Here is a 24,459-nt window from a genome sequence, read left to right as displayed (position 1 = left end):
CAGAATGAGATTGCAGTAAATTTTAACAGATCTAAAAAGGTCATAACTGGAAAGTTTCAGTGTAATCTTAGTTATTTAAATAGGTAACTAGATGAAAATTTAAAAATAGGAATATTTCCATGGAAAGGTAAAAAATAATTATTTCTAATCCTTGCTGAAGTTATTCTCTGTCTTGAGGACATTTGCTAATGGAGTAAGACCTATTGCTTGGTTTTCTAATACCAGATTTCCAGAGAGCCTCATCCTGGTGAAAAGTAATATTTTTACTGGCAGTTGTTTGGTTCAAGCTCAGATGGGATCCAGAATCCTGCAGACTCTTTGGGCAGACCAGGGTAGTTGCTGATAGGAGAACTCTCAGAGACTAGGGTCTTTCCAAGAGTTGTCTGTTCCTTTTCAGTTACTCTGAAAGCATGTGGAAAGGTTTCTTTTTAATCTTTTTCTCAATTACATATTTTATTCTGCAATTCTTCCTCTCCCTCCTCCCACCACCTCATTTTTACTGTATGTCATATGCCAGGCACTGTGATCACCATGGAAATATTTAAGGGAACCGCTTTTGCGGGCGAAGAGAGGACAGAGACTCCATAGAAATATTTAAGAAGACGTTATTTTTTCCTTTTGTGAACTTATGTGGTATGATGTAATAGATAAATATCAAAAGGTGATGTAAAATCAGTATTGTGTGAGTTGGTAGAGATCTACTTTGGGTATGAAGAGGGTACAGAGGATGGGCACCTCACACAGACAGAGGGAAGAAGGCAAGGCAAGGTTCCTGGACCTTGAGAATAACTTGGGATGAATCTAGAAGGAGAAGTAGGAGTCTGCCAGGTAAAGAAGATGTAGAGGAGAGAAGCCCTCCTTGGTAAGGGAAACTCATGAGCAAAGATATGATATGAGGAACAACTTGGAGTTTACTAGGGAACCTACAGATAGAGGCACTTCCTGATGTGCACTTTTGAATACCTAATACTTGCTAAAGATGTTTTATCAACAAGGGATGCTCATTACTGCTTATTCAGGCTCCTATTATTAGCTATATTTAGTTCTTTAGCTATGTTGTGCACAAAATAGCACATCTATCTATTTGGGGTTGGCCTAGGGGAAAGGCTATGAGTCATTAGAATTATACACACCTGGGGTCATTTCCCAGCTCACCATGCCACCCACTCACCATGTGACCAGTCCTAAATTATTTAAATCATCAGAGCTCTTATTCCTCTACCTTTAAAACAGAGGCAAAAATAGTTATGCTTTAGAGTTGATGTGAGGATTAAATGACATGTTTTTAAGATCCTTAGGATAATAAGAGCACAAACTAGCCCCTCAATAGATGGCAGTTATCACTATTATATTGGATGATATCAATGTTAATTTGTGTTTTGAAATATTAAATAAAATGTATTGAATTTTACTAATCCTAGAATAATAAAAATATGATTTAATGTATCTAAGTTACTTAGGCTGACATATTAGTCTTTTAAAGTCATATTTTGCTCCTTTTTTAACAGGCAAAATCTCAAATATTATCCAATGTATTGGATGTTGCCCATCAGTTTATCAAGGATATTAATCCAGATGAACAGAAAGGGGAGAATAATTCTGTAAAAGAGATTAGTAAAAGTCAGCATAAACCCAGATCTCTTCCTCTGCAGGGGAGCAATTCTGAGGTAAGCTAAGTAAAATATAGTAGACATTTTCATGTCCTACATGATCATGGAGACTGTCAGTTATAGACGTAGCTAGAGCTACGGAGTTTTGCAGATTATTTTACCACATTGTTATTTAATGTTTGAATTTGTTTCTTTTTACAAATGAAAAATATCTTGACTGTAAAAATCCTTTTAAGGGGACTACTTTGATTCCACTGAATAGTGATTTTTTTTATGAATGATTCTTTGACCATGTTGCTTTCTGGGCATTTCCACCATGTCAGGAAATGAATGAGTATTTGGGAGAAACACACACACACAAAATGCAATATAACAATTTTATTGTAGTCAGGATTTCAAAGAGGCTAAAAATACAAAACATTGCCAAGTTTTAGATGACAGGCAATTTATACTTATTTAAAATTGGATTTATGCCAATTTCTTAGTCATTATTCAGATTGGCTACTGATCCCATGATGTACTAGGTAAGCTTTCATCAGCTCATTTCTGTATTTTATATTAGACTTGTATTGATTCTTTAGAGAAACAAGCTTCCTCAAACTTGAATCTATGTAATTATCCTCACTCTTATAGATGCCACTCACCTTTGTTTCCACTGTAGTTCAGAAATAGTGAGAAACTTGGCGAAAGTCACCCAACTGTTACTTGGTGATAGAGTCAGGCTTGAACTTCAGTTTGTTGAGTTCCAAACCCATGCCTACAGAACATGAAAGAAAACATGCGTTATGCTAGTAGGACCTCTCTCCCAACAAAGAAACAGTGTTTGAACTGTCCAGGAAAGTAGGTGTTTTTACATTGATTTTACTTTCTAGTAGACCTGTCACAGGTGATTGTGAAGAATCACTGAACAAGTTATAGCTTCATTATTATAACAGTAATGTGTTGAGGACTGACTATGTGCCAGGTACTGTTCTACATATTTTACATGTATTCTCTATTTCTCGCTCTCTCTTTTAATTTTTTAATGTTTATTTTTGAGAGAGAGAGTGTGTGTGTGAGCAGGGGAGAGAAAGAGAGAGAGGGAGACACAGAATCAGAAGCAGGCTCCAGGTTCTGAGCTGTCAGCACAGAGCCCAACTCAGAGTTCGAACCCATGAACTGTGAGATTGTGACCTGAGCTGAAGTGAGACGCTTAACTGACTGAGCCCCTCAGGTATTCTCTCTTTTTGTCCTTTCTTAATTTTTCTTTCTTTTTTTTTATCAGATGAGAAAATAGTGACAAAGATCAGTTTTTATAAATTGCCTAAGTTCCATTGATAGTGGAACTTAGATTTAAATTTAGGCTGTCTCCAAATTACTTGCTTTTAGCCACTACACAGAGGCTGTGGTTTTGAGGGTTTCTCCTTCATGCCTGCCATTTTATCTAATTTATCTTATCAACAAAAATGGTGATAAATGAACAGCTAACATTTGTTAAACACCTTACACTAGTCATTGTGCTTAATCTTTTAATTTATCCAATAATCACAATAATCATATAAGTTTTCCATTATTATTTCCCCATTTAATGGGCGACAGAGGCAGAGAGGAACTAAGTATCTAGCCCTACTAGAAAGCTTACTCCTATTGTCCCCATAGGTGATGTATATGCTATGAAGGTCCTCCACTTCTTGTCCTAACTTAAAAGCTGTCAATTCAATGATTTCATCCAGATGTGTACATCAGAATTAGCTGGAAAAACATTAAAGAAACACACATGACCAAGGTCAGCCACTTCTTGGGTGGGTCCAGAGGTGTGGTTTTAACAACTGCTCAGTAATCGTGATGTGAGTACTTCTGGTTGGACGTCACTACTCTCAAGCCTTGGGTGTGCAGCTGGACTCAGTGCACACACTGAAGAGATAATTCCTTTATGTGCTTGATGCCCTTCTGGGCCAAAGAACAGTGGTTCTCTAGCTGTAACAAACATCAGAAGCACTGGGGGAGTTTGTTAAAATGTGGTCTTTCATCTAGAAAGTGGGGATAGTATAACATATCTTGCAGGGATATCATGTGGCTTAGAGGGATAATGAATACACAGCACTGGGTTCCATATGCTCTTTCTTTTTTTTTTTTTTTAATATATATATATATATTTATTTATTTATTTATTTATTTATTTATATATATATGAAATTTATTGACAAATTGGTTTCCATACAACACCCAGTGCTCATCCCAAAAGGTGCCCTCCTCAATACCCATCACCCACCCTCCCCTCCCTCCCACCCCCCATCAACCCTCAGTTTGTTCTCAGTTTTTAAGAGTCTCTTATGCTTTGGCTCTCTCCCACTCTAACCTCTTTTTTTTTTTTTTCCTTCCCCTCCCCCATGGGTTCCTGTTAAGTTTCTCAGGATCCACATAAGAGTGAAACCATGTGGTATCTGTCTTTCTCTGTATGGCTTGTTTCACTAGATGCTCTTTCAAATTTCCTAGTCTCTTCAGAACTGGGCAGAGTCGTGTTGGGCTCTGAGTGCAAGTGGCATAGGGCAGTTCTGGGCTCAAACATTTATTTATTTTTATTTTTTACATTTATTTATTTATTTATTTATTTATTTTTGAGAGACAGAGAGAGGCAGAGCACAAGTGGGGGAGGGGCAGAGAGAGGGGGACACAGAGTCCGAAGCAGGTTCCAGGCTCCGAGCTGCCAGCACAGAGCCTGACGCGGGGCTCAAACTCACAAACCGGGAGATCATGACCTGAGCCGAAGTTGGGCACTCAACCTACGGAGCCACCCAGGCACCCTGGGCTCAAACATTTAAAAGCCAATGTCCAATCCTCTGACTTTTCTTATCCTGCCACTACTGTGAGGAACCCAAGTATTCCGAAGGCTTAGCTGTAAAATAAAAATGTCTTATGTCTCCAATTCATTGGTTGGAAAGAAGCTGCCCTGGAGGAGACTTCCTGGAATCACTGCATATTTAAACCATTTTGTAAGAAGCACTGAGATTTCAGGGTTTCTTCATTAGTGCAGTACAAATACATATACTCACATACTGATTACTGGATTCTCACTTCTAAAATTCAGTATTTTCTTTTTTTTTACATTTTTTAATGTTTATTTTTGAGAGAGAGAGAGAGAGAGAGAGAGAGAGAGCGAGCAGGGAAGGGGCGGAGAGAGAGAGGGAGACACAGAATCGGAAGCAGGTTCCAGGCTCTGAGCTGTCAGCACAGAGCCTGACGTGGACTTGAACCCATGAACCGCGAGATAATGACCTGAGCCAAAGTCAGAAGCTTAACAAACGGAGCCACCCAGGTGTCCCTAAAATTCATTATCTTCACACTAAATTTACCTCTTCTCCGAAACCTATATAAGATGTCACCATGGGTGACAGCATATCTTCTAGCTTTCCAGGTGAGCCAAGAGCTCTGATCTTCTGTAGTCCCTTTTCTTCTTCCTCTGCATGTCCAGTTGGTTACCATGTCTCATATAGTTTAGCATCTAAAAACTCTCTTGAATATTTGGTTACTTCTGTCCTCATTTCTATGCCAAATACTGAAATTAGCTTTTTCTAGAAGTGCAATAGGCTTATAATGTGGAAAATGGATTTCATTCTCTCCCTTTCTAGAAATCAATAATGATTCCAATTTTGTTTTTATGTATTTCTTTACACAAATATTAATATGTTAGACGCTGCTCTGAAAATATACTTTCTACACTTAACAATGTGTTTTTTTTAATATAGGTACATTCTATAGCCTTCTCATTCCATATAGTGGTTAGAAAACACCCCATTTATTAGATATTAAAATGACTTTAAAATCTAAAAATTTAAATTTTAAAATTTCAAATTAAAATATATAATTTCCACTGACCAACATTTATGCTATTTGGGTTTTTTGCCAGAGCAAACTATAGCATAAAGAATAATTTTGAAAAATATTGTTTTGCACGTGTGTGTGTGTATGTGTGTGTATCCATATGATAAAATCCTGAAATTCCTAGTTGGAGAGGGTCATACATTTGTAATGTTGATAGATATTACCAATTAGCTGTAACATTTTAACTGGTTCCCTTGCATCCAAACTCACTAATCCTTGATTTCTCTCTCTGCCACACTACTGTGTAGGACTCTTCTGTGGCTTTGTGTTTTCATTATGTGTAAGTCTAATTTCCTCTGTCTGGCAGCAGGATCCTTTACGATCTGCCCCAGAGTACGTTTTACACTTTATATTTTCTCATATCTTAATTTTTACTATTGCAGTGAAAACTGGTAACAGTTCCATGCCACTGTGCTGTTTGACTCCATGTTTTAGCGTATATACCATTTCCTGTCTCTGGAATACTATCCCTGCCACCTTTTGCCCGTAAAAATCGTGTTTATCTGAATTAAATACCCATTTCTAGCACCTGTTTCTATTGTGGACTTTTTAACTTGCGTTTCTGTGGCCAGCAGCTGGCACAGTGTCCTCAGACTCCCAGATGCTTTTTGTTAATATTTAAAATTTTGGACACATATTTAATACTCTTTTCTCAATTATCCTCTAACAGTCTTCCCGTTTATTTTGCAATTAAGGGGTGAACATAGAGGATTCTACTTTTGTATCTAGAAGACACAGTGGAGATTTAGTAATTTGATCAGTGTAGGTAAATCCACGTTGCTAATTTAGCATCGGTGTGGACTTTATTTTGCTTTATTTTCTTAATTTGGCTGTTTTCTCTGATTGACTGGATAACTGCCAAACGCTGCCTTTATTTTCTTCTGTGTGTTCACAGAGGATCTCTATTTTGTACGGAATTCACCCTTTCCTCATCATTATGCTAAGAAGCATGCAATGTTTCATATACATTAATTAATTTGTTCATTCAACTGACTTTTAATGAGCATCTATTTCGTGCCAGGCACTGTTCTTGGCACTGAAGAAAAAGACAAAGGGCTGGATCTCATTACATTCTAATGGGAAGAGACAGACAATAAGTAAACATATAGAGTAAATTCACACAGAGATGCTGTTGGGAGAAAAATATAGCAAATAAGGGAATTGAAACTGGGGGACACCAAGGGGGTATATTTGTAGGGTCATCACCTATTCTCTGAGTAGGTGACAGCTGAACAGAGACCAGCTGAAATGAATGCAATGGCTATGTGAAAATATGAAGTATCATTCCAAGTGTTAGATATGGCTAGGGCAGGCCCCTCAACAGAGTGTGCTTCATGGGCTCCAGGAGTTGCAGGAATGTAAATTTGGCTACAGCCCAGTGGAATGAAGTGGGAATTGAAGGAAGTGAAGTAAAAACAAACAAACAAACAAACAAACAAACAAACAAACAAAGGTTATGAGGTCCGTATGGTCTTGTAGGTCCTAGTAGGAGGCTTCATAAGAGTTTCATAGAGTCATTGGAAGGTTTTGAACATAGGAGTGACACGATCAGATTCACATATTAAAAAAAAAAAAAACTGCTCTAGGGGCGCCTGGGTGGCTCTGCTCAGGTCATGATCTCACAGCTTGAAGGCTCGTGGGTTCGAGCCCTACGTCTGGCTCTGTGCTGACAGATCAGAGCCTGGAGCCTGCTTCTGATTCTGTGTCTCCCTCTCTTTCTCTGCTCCTCCCCTGCTCACGCTCTCTCTCTCTGTCTCTCTCTGTCTCTCTCTCAAAAATAAATAAGCATTAAAAAAAATCTGCTCTCTCTCCTGTGAAGGGGTTGCAGAGAGCAGATTGGAGGAGTAGAGGAGTGAGATTCATGGCTATGCCGCCTTCCAGGGAGAACACTGGTAAATGACATGATGATAAATCCTCAGTTGAAAGCTCTAGTTTTTAACAATTTTTGAAGAGACCATTTATAATTGCTGATACAGTTTTAAAGAAATCAGTAAAGCATATAAATAAGTACAAATTAAAAACATTCCATTTTAAGTTTAAAAGTAATCTATGATTCAAAATGCCTAATAATTAACGCTGCCTGTATTTTAAGATACAGAAAATTTAGTAAAGCACACTTAGATGGACTTTTAATTGGTTTAGGTAGACGTTCCAACCACAAAAAGAACAGAATGTTCAAATCCAAGAGATAGGCTCCTGTGTGAAGGGTCATTTGATGAAGAAGCTTCTTCCCAGTCCTTTCAGGAAGCTTTAAATCAATGGAGAACTGGACACCATGATGACAACGAGAGTCAGAACTTATGTGCGGCAAAAGCAGGTACAGCTATTTTTATAAAATGAATGTTATAAAATAAAGCTGAGTTTGTTTTACTTATCTCCATTCTCTGTTAGTATAACTGCAGTGTTCAAAAACTATTAGAATTGGGATAACAGTTCGCTATAACTCCTTAAAGGAGTATTCACGGTACAACCAGCGGTTAGTGGTTTAGTATTTATGGAACCCTGACCTGAGCACTGGGGAGATTTGCATTTGTTTCCTGTGTAAATTCAGACTGTCAGATGAGTGGAGAATTGAATGCTTTCAGCTCCCCAACTCCTGGAAGAAAGTTTTGTCAGGACAACTGTTCCTTTATTGAGCTGTAATTATACATAAAACAAGAGGATCTGTGAGATAAAGAAGTAAATAACTTTTTTTATATGTGTCTTGAAAAAATATATTTCAAGGATTCCTATAAACTTAAGATTTATCTTATTTTTTTTTCTGTTTGAGGGGATATTTCTTGTTTTTATTTTTCCTTGATGATTTTTGCACCCACATTCTAGATATCGAAAATTGGATGACTGAGGTGCATACTGTCTCTGCTTTACATTTCCTGGTATCTCTTGAGGAACATCATACTTTTAAGAGTATTTGGTTTATTGATTTTATTACTCAGAATCTTGTAGAGACTTCTGATAGCTTTTCACTGAAAATAAAATGTTAGGTAATAAATTTCAATCAGCTTTCATCTTCATTGACAGTATCCAATTTTATTATTTTTATTTCATTTTTTTTCAGGGCAGGAATTCTCCTGATTATTCATTCTTTATGTCAAGGTGTCACATACCACCTTCCAATTAAAATTGGACTTTTTACTGAGTAATGTTCTCCTTGAAATATTTTCCCCACACTTGTTCATGCTACATCAATTTTGTTAATATTTCCAAGATTTTATTTATATACTCTCTTTGTAGCATGTACCTTAATATAACTTTCATTGCCTATGTTATTTTATGTGCTTCTTATATGAACTTTCATATTTTGATGTATTTTTTACTTTTCTACTGTGAAAGGGACTAAGTCTTCTATAAACGTACCTTTCTGATTGTCTACTTTGAAAGACATAGAGCTTAAAATAATAAAAGGACTGATCTGATAAATCAGATAAGGTCAAAGAAGAAAAAAAATTTCATAGTGGATATAACTACATTATAAGAATAATATAATGATTATTTTAAATGATTTGGTTAGAACAAAAAGTTAACCAAGAAAAAAATGAAAATAACCCAATCCAACCATCTAGAGATAATCAGTGTTAACATGTTGTTACATATTTTTCAATAGACGCAGTGGCACAAACACACACAAGTATAAATGGGGTGACACTATATATGTTACTTGTAACTTTTTTGCTTAGATTCTGTCACAGATGACTTTACATATAAATGCAATTATACATCAATTATAATTGTAACTGTTGTATAATATTCTGTATGCCATTATGTATTTAATCAGAATTTTTTTTGATGGATATTTTGTTTCTGATTCTCACTATTGTAAAATAAGTTATGATCACCATATCGGCTATTCATTCACTTGTACAGTTACCTTAAAATAAATTTATAAATGCAGAAATGTTGTGTCAGTGGTTGCTCAGGAGAAATCATTAAGATGAGGACTTTTGTTGATAGAAGTGATTTTTTTTTTGCCCCAGAGTATTATATATGACTATGTGTTTATTATATGTATATGCTTATAAATGCTTTTCTTTTTCCAAGACATTAAATGGATACAGAACAATAAATATTTACAAAATTTGTATAGCTTATGGAGAAAAACAAAGCAGTAAGCACCATTCTTTCTCTTCTTTTCTCCTAAGAGATTGTCACTGATCTGGATTGAGTATTTCTTCTTCTTCTTTTTTTTTTTAATTTCCTTGTAGTTTACTGCATATGTGTATCTCTAAACAATATATTGTTAAATTTGGATGTAGCAAGCAGAAAGCTAGTATATGTATTCTTTTGCACCTTGTTTATTTCACTATTATTTACTGAGATTTATCCTTGAAGATGTGCATAGTTGTATTTTATTCATTTTTACTATTTGATAGTTTTCTTTTATATGCAAATACCACTATTAGTTTAAATGTTGACGGTTTGGGGAGTTGATTCCCATTTTTCCATTACAAACAATGCCGTTATGAATATTTTTGTACAGGTCTCCTGCTATGCATGTGCACACATTTCTAGGATGTCTGGTCCTGGGATTGAAATAGGTGGGTCATGGGATGTATATGCCTTCGACTATACTAGATAAAACTGAATTATTTACCAAAGGTTTTATATTGGTTTATACTTCCCTGCAGTATTTAAGAGGTTTGGTTGCCTCCCGTTATCATCAACACTTTGTCAGATTTTTTAATTTTTGTTGGTCCATTAGAGATAAAATGGTATATTTACTCTGTGTAACTCAATACAAGTGTTATTGAGTATCTATTTATATGCTTCTTGGCCATTTAGCTTAGTAACACGTTTTGAATTCCCAAGTTTTCTAGTTATTTCTGTTATTGATTACTAACTTGAATTCATTTTATGTGAACTCCCAAGGCTCATTTCCTTCAGTGTGTGGAAGGCATGTTCTTACAGTGGCCTAGAAGGTTCAATGTAATCTGAAGTCCATTATCTCTGTGATCTCACTTCCTGTTACTCCCATCCTGGCTTACTCTGTTTCAGCTCCACCGGCTGCCTGGCTGTTCCTCAAACACCTCATCAAACACATCAAAACATATGTTCACCTTAAGAGTTTGGCACTGTCTATTGAGAAAAACACCCAACATCCCGCTAATATGAACAAAGGGGAATCTCACACAAATTCTCACAAAAGGTAGCTAGAGAACCATGAAACGAGGGAGCAAACCAAAACCTAAGTTACGTATGTGGCACTTTTCAAGGGAGATGAGTTTCATAGATCCATGCGTTCTAGATTTGTTTGCTATAGGCAATTCTAAACAATGGCTATCCTGTTAAATGCATTAAACAGATAATATTCTCCATACATATCATTAATCTATTTGCCGGGTGCCCCGTTATTAACATCTTAACAAGCAAACTAACCCTGGTCACCCACCGTTTTTATTTCCTGGGAATGTACCGTTGATAATGGGAGAAGGGTGAATCCCAGGCCAGATGCTATACCTTCTTCCTACTCATCACCTGACAGATCTAGGGGATCATCTCTCAAGCACAGTGGCTTTTCTCTATGACTAAACAAACAAACAAACAAACAAACAAAAAAGCAAGTCCTCATTTTTAGTTTCAGCTATCCTGTCAAGAAATACTTTGTTTTGCCCTGGAAAGGGGGACCTGTAGTGGAGGGATCTCCTTTTGTTCATGTCCTTAACTTCTTTTCTTTCAGTTTAATGCATTCTGATGGTGTTTCTCAGAATTTCCTCCGATTGCTTTCTTCAACACAGCTCTACTTTGTGGGGAGAATAGGGATAGTGTGACTTACATTCTTTTGGTTTATTTCTCTTGCTGGTATTAGGCTATTTCTGGAAGCTATTCACTAAAGGCTATGGTATGAGGTTGGGACTGTTCTCTAGGTTCAGTCTTCGAAAATAATTTTTCCCATCCTTACTACTTCTCTTTCTTCTCCTCCAACAGGATGGTCAGTTTGGAGAGATGGGTAGTATCTAAGAGGGTGGAAAGACTGGTAATCCTGGATTTATAGTGCTTTCTTTCCCAAAAACTCCATCAGTTTTAAATATCTCTGAATAATGGTTTTAATTTAGTAGTACTTCAGAAACATCTTAAGCATCTGGAAGCGAATTGCCATGGAGTTATAAATTCATGAGGACAGTTGTCTCCTCCAGGTGCCATTCTGAGTTATTTATTTTCCATTTCCCATAATGTGTAAATATTATTGTCAGTGGCTATGATACATACCTTTATGTGTGTGTGCATTTATAGAATATATAATGAATCTGCTTGTATTTATCTTTATCATTTAAAATAATTAGTTGCTTTTAAAAATGTTATGAATCATAAGATTCTTTCATTTCAAGGGATTATTGAAGAAAAGTGTCTATACAGTCCTTTAATAAATTGCTAACATTTAATACTTGTGCATTTATTAAGCCTAGAACTATTGATTACATAGATAAATATCAAAGCATATTTGCTTTAAAATTGGTGACTGGTATATCTTGAGAGACATGGTAATTTATAGACAAGTTTACATTAATTTTGCACATTATACTTATTTTTATAGACTCGTTGGGAGAATGTGAAGTACAAACTAATCTGAAAATTTGGAGAGAACCACTCAATATTGAATTTAAAGAAGACAGTCTTTCGTATATGGAAAAATTATGGCTTAAAAAACACAGAAGGTATTTTCTGAAATTTTGCATTATTAATAAGAAATATAAAAGCTGTTTCTGTTCCTGGCTTGTGTGACATGCTTTTTTGTAGCAGTTTTATATGTGTGCTTCACATTTGCATAAATAATTTTAAAGCAATATTAAATCCCTATGAAGCTTCTACTGTTCTAATAAGGATTTAAATTTTATTTATGTATGTGATGCATCATTCATTTAGAGTTTGCTATAAACAATGCAAATGTGTATGTGAGAAAAAGACACAAATATGGTATAGAATTTAAGAATAATAGCAAAAATAATGCAATAAATGAAAGATTACTTTGAAAAGGTATTGCTCTCATTTTTTTACATTAGCATAGACCTGTGAGGCTCTATTTTTCAGAATCTACTTTTAATTATACCTTTAATATTATAGTGTTATTAACAGTATTCAATTATTTTACTCAAAGAGTATATCATTAGCTGTGACATTTCACAAATTGTTTAAAAGTCAAGCTATTAAATATTGGACTAAAATTATTACTAATTACATGTTAGAGTCATTCATAGTTGTTTTATGGTCATATAAGATCTGTATTGGGAGGTACCTTTAAAGGCTCACTTTGCCCTATAGTAGTACTGTTCACACTTCATTGTGCCGATGAATCACCTGCCGACTGTGGCAAGATACAGATTCTTCTTCCGTAGGTCTGGGTGGAGCCTGGCACTCTGCATTTCTGAATTTCTAACAGCTCTCAGCTGATATTTGTGTAGGTAATTCTGCATTTTGAGGAGCAAGGTGTTGGAGGACCAGTCTAGAATGTACCTGAGGAGGGGTCATTAAGCCCTTGCTTCACCTTCATTCATACAAAACTATCTCCTGGAATGGCCCATTCCATTTTTGGAACATTCTGCCTGTTGTAGTATCTCCTAGTGAGCTGTAATTTGTTTCTGACTAGTTTCTAAACATGGTCTCAATTCTACCAATTAAGCCAATACAGAGCAACTTGAATTCCTCCTCTCCGTGGCATTCCTTCAGATTTTTGAAATCAGCCCTCATGTCTTCCTTGAAGTTCCTGTTTGACAGGTTAATATATGCCCCCATGCCCCTTTAACTGTTTTTCATGTGGCAAATTTTTTAAAAATTTATTTCGAAATAGGGCATACAGAAGAGTATGTTCATAAAACAGTATGAAGATTTCCCACATATTCATTCAGCTTCCCATAATGGCAACATCTTACATATCCATAGTGCATGTATCAAATCCAATAAATTAACGTTGGTACAATATTATTAACTAAACTACGGACTTCATTTGTATTTCACCAGTTTTTCTACTGTTGTCCTTATTCTACTTCAGGATCCAATCCAGGATCTCACATTGCCTTTTTTGTCATAGCTCCTTATCCATTATAGTTCCTCAGTCTTTTCTTGTCTTTCAAGACCCTGACATTTTTAAAGAGTACTTGCCAGATTTTTTATAGAATATACTCAACTTGGGTCTATCTGATGCCTTTTCATAATTAGATTGAGGTTATGCATTTGGAGGAAGAATAACACAGAGAGGATGTGCCCTTCTCAGTGTGGTATCACAGGATCATGCTGTCAGTGCATCTTATTACCAGGATGTTAACCTTGAGCCCATGGTTAACGTGGTGCTCACTGAATTGCTCCGCTGCACACTCATTCTTTTCCTTTTGTAATTAAGTTCTTGGGCTGTTATACAGAATACCATAGACCACGTAGCTTATAAACGCAAACACTCATTTTTCAGTGTTTAAGGCTGGAAATTCCAAGATAAAGGTGCCAGCAGATGCAGTATCTGGAGAGAGACAGCTCCCTGGTTCATAGATGGCCATCTTCTCACTGTGTCCTCACATGGCAGAAGGGACAAGGGGTCTCTTTCAGATCTCTTTTACAAGGGCACTAATCCCATTCATAAGGGCTCTGTCCGTATGACCTGATCACCTCCCAAAGGCCCACCTCCTGATACCATCACTTTGGAGTTAGGGTTACAACACTTGAAACATTCAGAACAGAGCTTTCTGCCCTGGCCCCAACAAGGTTCATGAACTTCTCATATGCAAAATATGTTCATTCCATTCTAAGAGCCCCCAGATTTTCACTTATTGTAGCATCATCTCAAGTCTAAAGTTCATAGTCTCATCTAAATATCATCTAAGTCAGATATGAGTGAGATTCAATGTATTATTCATTCTGAGGCAAATTGTTCTCTAACTGTGAAATTATGAAATCAAACACGTTATTTGCTTCTAAAGTACAATGGTGGGACAGGCATGGGTAGATATTTCCATTCCAAGTGAGAGAAATAGGAAAGAAGAAAGGAGTAGCAGATTCTAAGCAAGTCTAAAACCCAATAAAGCAAATTCTATTTAACCTTAAGTCTTGAGAATTAGCCTCTCCATTGATGCTCTGCACTCCAGGGCCCACTGAGATAGAGGTCCCACCTTCCAGACACACTAGAGCAGGGGTCCTGCCTTTCACACACACTGAGGCAGTGCCCCCACAGCTTTACTAGGCAAGGCTGGGACCCCAAGGCTCTGGGTGGCTTTGCCCCCATGGCTTTGGGTGGCCCCATTCCTATGATGGTTCTGTGTGGGGTCACATGCTTGTGACTTTCTTGGGTGGGAATCATGTGGCTTGGCTAGCTTGGTGTTACAGGGGCATCCTTGCCCCTAGAGGTTCACTGGGCATTGCTCTAATGGGGTCTCCCTGCTGTGTGGCCTGCAGCTTTCTCTGCCTGGGATGGGAGGTATAGCCCCGATGAGTTTTGAATTGCCTTTGGAGGTCATTTTTCCATTGTCTCTGACAGTGGAAAATGTGCCTTCTATTTAGATGGCTGATCTTCCTATCAGATGACCATTTGGCCATACACTTCCTGTTCTCTCCTGAATAGGCCCTCTCATTCTTTTCAATGTGTAAATTCTGATAATATTCCAAATATTTAAGTTTTGTTTCTCTTTTGACTAACAATTCTGTCTTTAAGTCATTTCACCCTTGCGTTTTACTATGAGCAGACAAGAGAATCCAAGCCTTTCCTTCAATACTTTGCTTAGAAATTGCCTTAGCCACATAACTAATTTCATCCCTCTTAAGTTCTATCTTACATAAAACACTAGGACACAAACACAATTCAGCCAAGGTCTTTGCAACTTTATTAATTAAAATTGCCTTTCCTCCACTGTCCAATAACATGTTCCTTATTTCCATTCGAAACCTCAGCTGGATGGTGTTTACCATCCCTATTTCTACTGATACTCTGTTCAGGATTACTTAGATATTCTGTAAGAAGATTGAGGCTTTTCCTCAGTTCTCCTCTTTTTGGAGTCCTCACTGGAATTGCCTTTAAAGTTTCCTTCACAGCTATATAAGTTTTTTTTAGTATGAACTTTAAACCCCTTTCAGCTTCTACCCATCATCAGTCAGTCAGTTCCAAAGCTGCTTCCACATTTTTAGCAGCACCCCACTTCTGGTACCAGCTTCTTTCTTAGTGCATGTGGGATGTTGCAATGGAATAACATAAACTGGATGCCTTGTAAACAACAAACGTATTTCTTCGAATTCTGGAGGTCGGAAGTCCAAGGTCAAGACACTGGCTGACTCAGAGCCTAGTGATAACCTGCTTCCTGGAGGCATCTGTTTGGCTGTGTCCTCACATGGCTCTTTCGGAACTCTTCTATAAGGGCATCAGTCCCACATGGGGGCTGTGCCTTCATGACCTAATTACCTCCCACAGACCCCACCTCTTAATGCCATCACATTATGTATTGGGATTTTCACACATGAATTTTGAGAGGGGGCACAGACATTCATATCAGAGTGATTAATAAATGTCTTAGGGGAGATGCCTTGAGATGATACAAAATCTTCTTTTTACCTAAACTCTCCTCTACTAATTTTAGTATTTACCTGTGGAATTTTCCAGCAGCAGAATAACTAGTGATTTTCTATTTCCTTCATTTCTTCTATATTTATTAATTAGAATTCTTCAAGGAAGAATATCCCTACTTCCCCTTTCATTTGTTTATTCAGTTGTTTATTTGTGTGGACTCATGGATATGCATTTTTTAATTAATATTAAACACTATTGTTATTTATTTTGTGACTCAAATAGTTCCTGCCTTGACCCCTGAGAGCTGTTTCAGGTTGACTCCCCTCTTCTTTCAATGCATCCTCATCCTTTTTTGTTTGTTGATTTGTTTGCTTTTAATATACCTTCATTTTACTGGCACCCAACATGCATTTCTGTGCCCTAGCCCGGAAATAACTTCTCCAAGTAATCTTGATTCCTTTTTTTTGAAAATGGTGTTAAGAAACCAAGATCTAGATTATAGAGGTGCTCATGGCTACGCAGGTAACACAGAGCCTATTTCATCTCAGAGAACATCTAGGAAATATATGTATGTGTACTTACCACTATACTCACATAGCCAAATTTATTTCTGTATCTATATACCTGGGTATCTATTGAGGTAAACATGAAGTACGCTCCTACTTGACTCCAAACCAGCATCACATCCTTTCTTTGCTTATTTGTGGTTACTTTCACCTACAATGAGAATCCTGGCTCTCGTTATCTATGATATATTTACTCATTTATCAGCCCGTGTGTGTGTGTGTGTGTGTGTGTGTGTACAGTTGTTCCAGAATTTCAAACTAATATTACTGTGAGAAACAAATTTACCAACTAGAGTGAATTATTTGTATGTAGTGTTTTTTATATTTAGCCTACAGTATCTAGTCAAAAACTTTTTCTCCAAAGTTTCTGAGGCCATGGTGCTCATTTCTTTCCTACCTCCATTAGAGTAGCTCTGCCATTCCCTGGGTTATGTCCACATCCTGAGTACTTTTTAAAAATTGAATAGCATAAACTTGTGTACAGTTCTATGGATTTTTACAAATGCCTGGAGTCAAATATTCATCATAGCACCAAACAGCACAGTTCCATCAGCTCCAAATTCCCTTTGGCTTCCCCTTTATAGTCAACACTTCTTCTCCAACACAAGGCAACCATTGATCCATTTCCATCCTTATACATTTGCCTTTTTCTGAATGTCATGTAAGTGAGATCATACAATAATGTAGCCTTGTGTGTCCTTTATTTAGCAAAATGCATTTAAGAGCCATCCGTGCTCTTCAGTGAATCAAAATCCATTCCTTTTTATTGTGGGCCAGAATTTCATCATCCTGATGTACAGTTTATCCATTAATCTGTTGAAGAACATCCTGCTGATTTCTAGCTTTTGACAATTACGACTAAATCTGTTAGAAACATTTGCAAATGGGTTTTTGTTTGAATATCAGTTTTTAATTCCTTGGGTAAATACCTGGGCCAGGCTGGCTAGATTGCTATGTGTATATTTATCTTTATAAACATACCGCCAGACCCTGTCTGCAAAGTGACTGCACAGCTTCCACACCTTCCTGCAATGTATGAGTTCTAGTTACCCTCCATCTTTGCCAGTGCCTGGTATCTTTGGGGTTTTTTGTTTGTTTGTTTGTTTGGTGCTGGTCATTTTCCGAGGTGTATGGTTGTATCCCGTTGTGGCCTATGGTTCATTCATATACTGTTCTAGTCTAGTTATTCCTATGGAACTGCTGTCTAAGCTGTCTATAGCTCTTATAAAGTGTCATGCCCATACCAGTCTTTTAGGTCTGAAGCTCATTAGTGTGTACCTGTCAGTTAGTCTGCGTTCAATAAATACTTGTTTACATTTTCAGGAAAATCTGGTGAGGGAGTCTTACTCTAAGAGACATTTCATCCTTTTATTTACATGGCATGATCTTTCGAGCAAGCACTGGTGCCAGGGTCCCAATATCCAGAATACAGACTTATTTCATTGAGTAACTAGTTGTTTGTTCATGGGCAGATCATTTAAACTCTCTTGGTCTATGTTTTCTCATCTGCAAAATACTGAATTTAGAATAAACAGTCAATAGTTCCAGTACTCTGTTGCCTAGATTCTATAAGCCTTTGGTTCAGGGCTTTGCTCATGAAATTAAATAAATTTTTACTTCACGAAGAAGGAGTATCTGAATAATAGTAAACTTACGTGCATCTATGATTGAACTTTTTGTATACTATATCCATGTCAAACTGGAAACAGTTTCCTGGTGGCCACGTGCCAGTTTGTTTTGACCTTTACTCTTTATATTTTCCATTACTTAATTAAATTATAGATGTAAGATGGAACGCTCATGAAATTTGTCAAGACACAAAGCTGAGTAATATATAAATATTTTGGAGTGTTCTGATATATACATTATATATATTGGGAAAATTCACATAGCCATAGATTGTCAGATTATCAAATCTTACTGCCTTTGCAAATTGTGAGAGAGGCCATACAGAGTAATGGTTAAGAACATTGACTTGGGGAGGCGGACTCCTTGGGTTCAAATCCTCTTCTGTATTTACTACCTAAATGATTGTACAAGTTGGTTTACTTCTTCGTGCCTCAGTTTTCTCATACGTAAAATTAAGATAACACGCGTGCCTAATTAATATAGCTGTTAATCTTTAATACCCCAGATTCGTTAGAACAGAGCCTCGTACATTTTAAGCTTTGTGTCAATGCTACCTGTTAATATCATTAAGAAGGTCCTGACTTTTACACGGGGACTCCATGAACTGGCATGGTCTGGAAGGGCTGTAGCTATTTATATTCTTGACTAAAAGGTGCCACCTTACCAGGAATTGGGGAATAGCCTATGAAACCAATGCATAATCCTGACCTCTGACCTCTGAGAATTCCTGTGTTTTGTTGCCTTCTATACGAGATGGGCCATATCAAACTTCATTAACTGGGTGATAGATGCCATAGCTGGAACACACTACATTAATATTGGGAAAGCATATTTTATCACCCTGCTGGCTTGGTTAAAGTTCAGGAAAATGTCTTTAGTTTGCCTTGGGACCTATCAACATAATACCTAACGGTGATGCACAACACACATTCACAAATTAACTTTTTAAATAGTGTGGTATGTCAGGGACTCCATGTGGCTTGTAGGAACACTTACTTTTGTCTTAACTTTGATTTTCATCTAAATGAAAAACAGTAGGACATGCAATTGAAAACTCTTATATGATGTTAATTTGATTTACGAAATTTTTTTACTAGATGAAGACTCTGTTACACAGTCATACTTTTCTTCCATGAATCAGAAGTATAGCTTTGGTTTCATCATTAGTTTTGTATGCTCATTCATTTGTGAAATAAATCAAGATCTTGCCTGGGAAAGTTTCAGGTAATGTATTTTAGTCTTTTAATTGCTTCTCGTTCTGTAGAACTCCACAGGAGCAACTTCGAAACATGCTGCCAGATGCATTCATACCTCAATGTAACACTGCTGGTGAGGCACAGTGTTCCCAGAATGAAAGTGATGAAGACAGTGATGGTTAGTTCAGTCTTGATTAGATATTTTCTCATTTATTATTTCAAATTTCAAACACTAAGCATTTGTTAGCATCTGCTTTTTTGTTTTGTTTTGTTTTGTTTCGTTTTACTATATTACCCTCAACTGGACTCTGCACCCTTTATCTGTAGCTCAAAATCAAGCACACTCTCCTTCCCATTTGATAGATTTACTTTGCCTTAAATTAAATAGTTGGTTTTTTTAAGTTTATTTATTTATTTTGAGAGAAAGTGTGAACAGGGGAGGGGCAGAGAAAGAGGGAGAGAGAGAATCCCTAGCAGGAGAATCCCTCTGTGCCTGGTGGAGCACGGAGCTCAATGCAGGGCTCAGTCCCCGACTGTGAGATCATGACCTGAGCTGAAATCAGGAGTCAGATGCTTGATTGACTCAGCCACCCAGGCATCCCTAAATGGTTGTACTTAAACGTTGAATGTTAAGAAAATGTGTGTTTTACTTGAGCTCGGGAAACTGACAGCATATATGCATTAGTGTGGGTGCACAAGAGAACGTTATTTTCTTATTGTTGACTATGTTATTTGAAGATAGGGAATTATCAGATGAAGTATATCCTTTAATGACATTATTTCCTAATCTTATTTCCTAGTTGAGGAGACCAAACAATACCCAGCACTTTTTCTGCCAGTAGAAGAATTTAACATAGAGAGACCCGAGCCATCTCTAAATATAGTTGAACTGGATGATGTAAGTGTATAATGACTACCCTATTACTTAGCAAACAAGAAATTCAAAACATATAGTTATAACTACATATTATTTTCAACAATATTTTTTAATTAAGCATTGTTGGGGAAAAATCTACAAGAGTTTGAATTTAAACATGCTGATAGGAATAAAATGGTATGGTTTTTAATGTAGGCAGTAAATTTGTGAGCTGAATTGATATTGTGCTATTTTTGGAAACATGTAGTGTGGGAGATGAGAAGACATTTTATTCTCTTAGCTTATAGAAATGTAGTTTAGTGCTTGTTTTATTTAGCCCTTTATGTTATCAGTCTTTTAAACAAAAATTGGTCTCCTTATATGGTGTCTATTTAATATAATTTGTATATATGTAGTTTCCTGAATGTCATCTAGTATTATTTTTTATTTAAAGAAAAAATAGTACTAAGATTTAAGGGATTTAGTGTAATAACTTGAATATAAACTTTAGAAGACACAAAATAGAATCACCTGAAAGTTGAGCCAGTCAGAGCTGGAGCTTTAGGATGAAGGTTTAAGTTGGGACAAACTCAGCACATTTCTGATTTTCCAGTCATCTAGTAGCTGAATGTACTACTTGTCCTCGATATTCCTCTTCCTGTGATTGTCACAGAAAAAGGCTAGAAGGGAGGAAGTACCTCTCTAAATACTACTTTCTTCTTCAGGTTAATAGCTTCTGCTGTGTGTGTGTGTGTGTGTGTGTGTGTGTGTGTGTGTGTGTTTGTGTGTATGCACGCACGCTCCTAGCCACATTTTTATTTCCCCTCTGGATAAATTGTTAAGATACTGAACAAATAAGCACACATGCTTACATATGTGTGTGTGTTCTTGGCATTAATTAGTTGATGCACAGAGTAACCTTGTAATATGCTGGCCAGAGAACTAAAAACACCTCAGTCACTAGCCTACTTTGCACTCAGTAGTTACATAGTAAAACACCTGTTAACTGTTGTTTCTAGGTGTGATAGTAGTAATGACATGACTGACACAGCCAATGCCCCCAACAAATATTTATTGCGTTAGTTCTCCTGGAATTGTTCTATGGTACATAGTCAGAAAGCACGTGACATTGCTTGTAGGGAGAAAATTCTCTAAATATTATGTACAAGTTAGATGGTTAATGTATAATACATTTATTGAACATACTAATATTATACTACATACATTTAATAAGACTTATGAAGAGGAATTTGAAGAACCAGGAAACACAGTGCCCTACAAAGTTGAGTTAGCAGATGTAGACAGTCAACAAAGGTAAGATCTTTCTAAATCGCTTTTGATGTTATTAAAAACCTACCCAAGAAATCAACTATCTCTTTACACTTGATCTTAGCCAAAAGGCCGAGAAGCGATTCAACTATCTCTTTAAATGAGAAATTCATGGTGTAAAAAACATGACTTCGATATTAGAATATATTTTACTAAAGCCATGTTTAAATTTGTGCACAATATTTCTAACATTTGCCAATATTCAATAATTAGAAAAGTGACTATAATGATATGTGTATACTCTTACCTAATATCTGGATTATTTAATAGATACTTCTAAATTTAGCATTATTATTTGAAATGGCTTACCAAGGATGATATATTTCGTATGAGCTTTCTTTGTATTTCCATTTTCTATGAACCCTAAATAAAAACAGATATATTAATGATTAGTTTGAGAGATAAAAAGATGTCCCAGACTATAGATTACTTTCTAGGTAGAGTTTACTATGTGATGAATTAAATAAATGAAGCATGAAGCGTAACAGTTCACTTTGTAACTATTTTTATAATTTTGTCATTTCCAAGTGAAAAATAACATCTAGCTCCGTTAGTAATGTTAAAAAGTACTCCAAGTCTCCTTTGCTGTTGAAATCTTAGCTAGAGTTTCATGTATTTTGACTACAAAGTATTAAACTGGGCAAACAGCAGAGTGAAGTTCCTACTAAGTAGCCCCAACCCCATTTTTTGTTTATATGTTCAGATCAACTTAGAGTCTGTCAGCATTTTGGAATAGCAGTGGGCCTAAGTGATGCTCTTGGACCTGAAAAGCCCCATGTTTGAACACATAGACTCACATATCTAGAAGCAAATGTGCTTTTGGCAGGAGACAACCTTTTGGTCAGTAGATAAGAGATTTGTATGGATTACCTAAGGAAATGAATGACATTTATGCTCTCTAATTTGATTCCTTTATATATCCTATCACAAGTTCTGCTTTGACCTCCATGTTATAGAAGCCAGAGAAAGTTACTGATGATGGTTTGGCAATAGTTTTGCACTTTGGGTTTGGAGGTGTCCATGGAGTTTCTTCTTTCCTAAGAAGAATCATAAAGGATCATAAGTGGCACAGGAGCATAATCCAGGAGCTTTTATGGTGGTGCTATGTAAAGCTTACATAAATATCGGGTATTATTAAATATATTATTCAATTTATAGAAAATGTTTAAATTGTACATATGTTAGTATATAGTAATCATCATTAAAAACTGAAAATGTGACTCTGATAGTTCAAATGAAAAGTTTATGTAAGTACTAAAACCTTGATTTCATCAGATTTCAATGAGCTTGAAAAGGTAACTCTCCATTTTTAGAAGAAAGAATATAAGGAACCAAACATATTTCAGAATGTTTGTTTTAAAGAGAGAGAGAGAGAGAGAGAGAGAGAGAGAGAGAGAGAGAGAGTGTGTGTGTGTGTGTGTGTGTGTGTGTGCACGCAAGCAGGGGGAGAGGGGCAGAGGCGGGAAGAGAGAGAATCTTAAGCAGGCTCGACACTCAGCGCAGAGCCTGACATGAGGAGCTCGATCCTCTGACCCTGCGATCATGACCTGAGCTGAAATCAAGCATTAGATGCTCAACTGACTGAACCACCAGGTGCCCTAGAATATTTTTTTAAGGAAGCTCTTAATTGACATTGTTGACATTGTTCAGTTAAATCTGATTTGGTCCAGTTACCTGTGTCTTTAAACCCAAATACTATTTAGTTACTTGTGGTTTAGAATGTGTCCACAGTAAGGTTAAAAAAATATTGGGGCGCCTGGGTGGCGCAGTCGGTTAAGCGTCCGACTTCAGCCGACTTCAGCCAGGTCACGATCTCGCGGTCCGTGAGTTCGAGCCCCGCGTCGGGCTCTGGGCTGATAGCTCAGAGCCTGGAGCCTGTTTCCGATTCTGTGTCTCCCTCTCTCTCTGCCCCTCCCCCGTTCATGCTCTGTCTCTCTGTGTCCCAAAAATAAATAAACGTTGAAAAAAAAATTAAAAAAAAAATTAAATTAATGTAAACAAACCTATTCCTTAAAGGTTGTATTGTATTTGTTTTAATAAGCTGGGACTTTTTACTTTCTTTTTTTATCCTTTCTTTCAACTCTTTTCTTTTGCTGTCCCTAAACATGAAAGTTGCACGTTTCGTAATTATCAGAATACTTTTCTATATGAAAATGACATTCATCAACATCATGTTTTCACCAAGGGAAAAGCAGACCTCTTACATCTTCATCTGAACAACAGCTCTTCGTCCTGTAAAAATAACTCAAAAGGTAACTTTTATTTTCTTATGGATCAACATGATTAACAATGAATGTTGGTAATTTAATAAAACCAGGTAGGTATTTCACTATGTAAAAGCTTTACCTATTTTGCTGTTCATGTAAACCCCACAAGATTTGGTGCTTAGAAAACCTTGGTTGAAAATATATAGTTTTCTAGCAAATACCCTTTTCAGTCAATGGACAACAGTGTTTGTATCCAGAAGAAAAAACTGCCTGTGTTGGTTGCTACCTCTAAAAGTTATTATGGACTGAGAAAGCAGCATTTAAAAGATTACATGGATATGCCTTTAGTGACAAAAATCTAATTGGCATCCTGTTGCCCTCCCTTGTGTTAAATCTTCTCCCCAAATATTCAGTTTTGATGTAAAGTTTTACATAAGTGATAAAACCAAACCAAAACAAACCATCCTGTTTATATATCTACATTATTACTAGTAGTTGCCTTAGAATTTATAGATTAGGATGCTGTGTGCAAATGTCTGGTTTCAATTTCCAGATGGTGAGAGCACCATTTAAAGATAGTCACAGTAAATTATCCTGGCTTGGAAGTCAGATTTCATTTCCATTTCTGCCTTAAATCATTGTGTGACCTTGAACATGTCACTGCTTTCTTAGATTGCATTTTCCTAAGCTAAAACATAGGAATTAGATTACTTCTAATCTGCTTTTCAAAT

General features: G+C 36.6%; 1 protein-coding gene across 2 annotated transcripts in view; it reads left to right on the top strand.

Moving 5' to 3' along the window:
* Window positions 1-24,459, top strand: part of ZBBX (zinc finger B-box domain containing) — a 129,134-nt gene that overhangs the window by 63,220 nt on the left and 41,455 nt on the right. For both annotated transcript variants that reach the window (XR_003971632.1, XM_032594696.1), the window contains 7 exons: window positions 1,509-1,667; window positions 7,614-7,788; window positions 12,001-12,121; window positions 19,405-19,514; window positions 20,137-20,234; window positions 21,427-21,506; window positions 23,634-23,773. Coding sequence is in view for 1 of the 2 variants with exons in the window: in XM_032594696.1 (XP_032450587.1) it covers window positions 1,509-1,667; window positions 7,614-7,788; window positions 12,001-12,121; window positions 19,405-19,514; window positions 20,137-20,234; window positions 21,427-21,506; window positions 23,634-23,773 (883 nt within the window). In the remaining variant the exon portion in view is untranslated. The remainder of the gene's footprint in view (window positions 1-1,508; window positions 1,668-7,613; window positions 7,789-12,000; window positions 12,122-19,404; window positions 19,515-20,136; window positions 20,235-21,426; window positions 21,507-23,633; window positions 23,774-24,459) is intronic.

Source organism: Lynx canadensis, chromosome C2 (assembly GCF_007474595.2).
Source record: "Lynx canadensis isolate LIC74 chromosome C2, mLynCan4.pri.v2, whole genome shotgun sequence".
Taxonomy (NCBI): domain Eukaryota; kingdom Metazoa; phylum Chordata; class Mammalia; order Carnivora; family Felidae; genus Lynx; species Lynx canadensis.
Note: the sequence above shows the minus strand (reverse complement) of the source record. Positions and strands in the feature narration are given on the sequence as shown.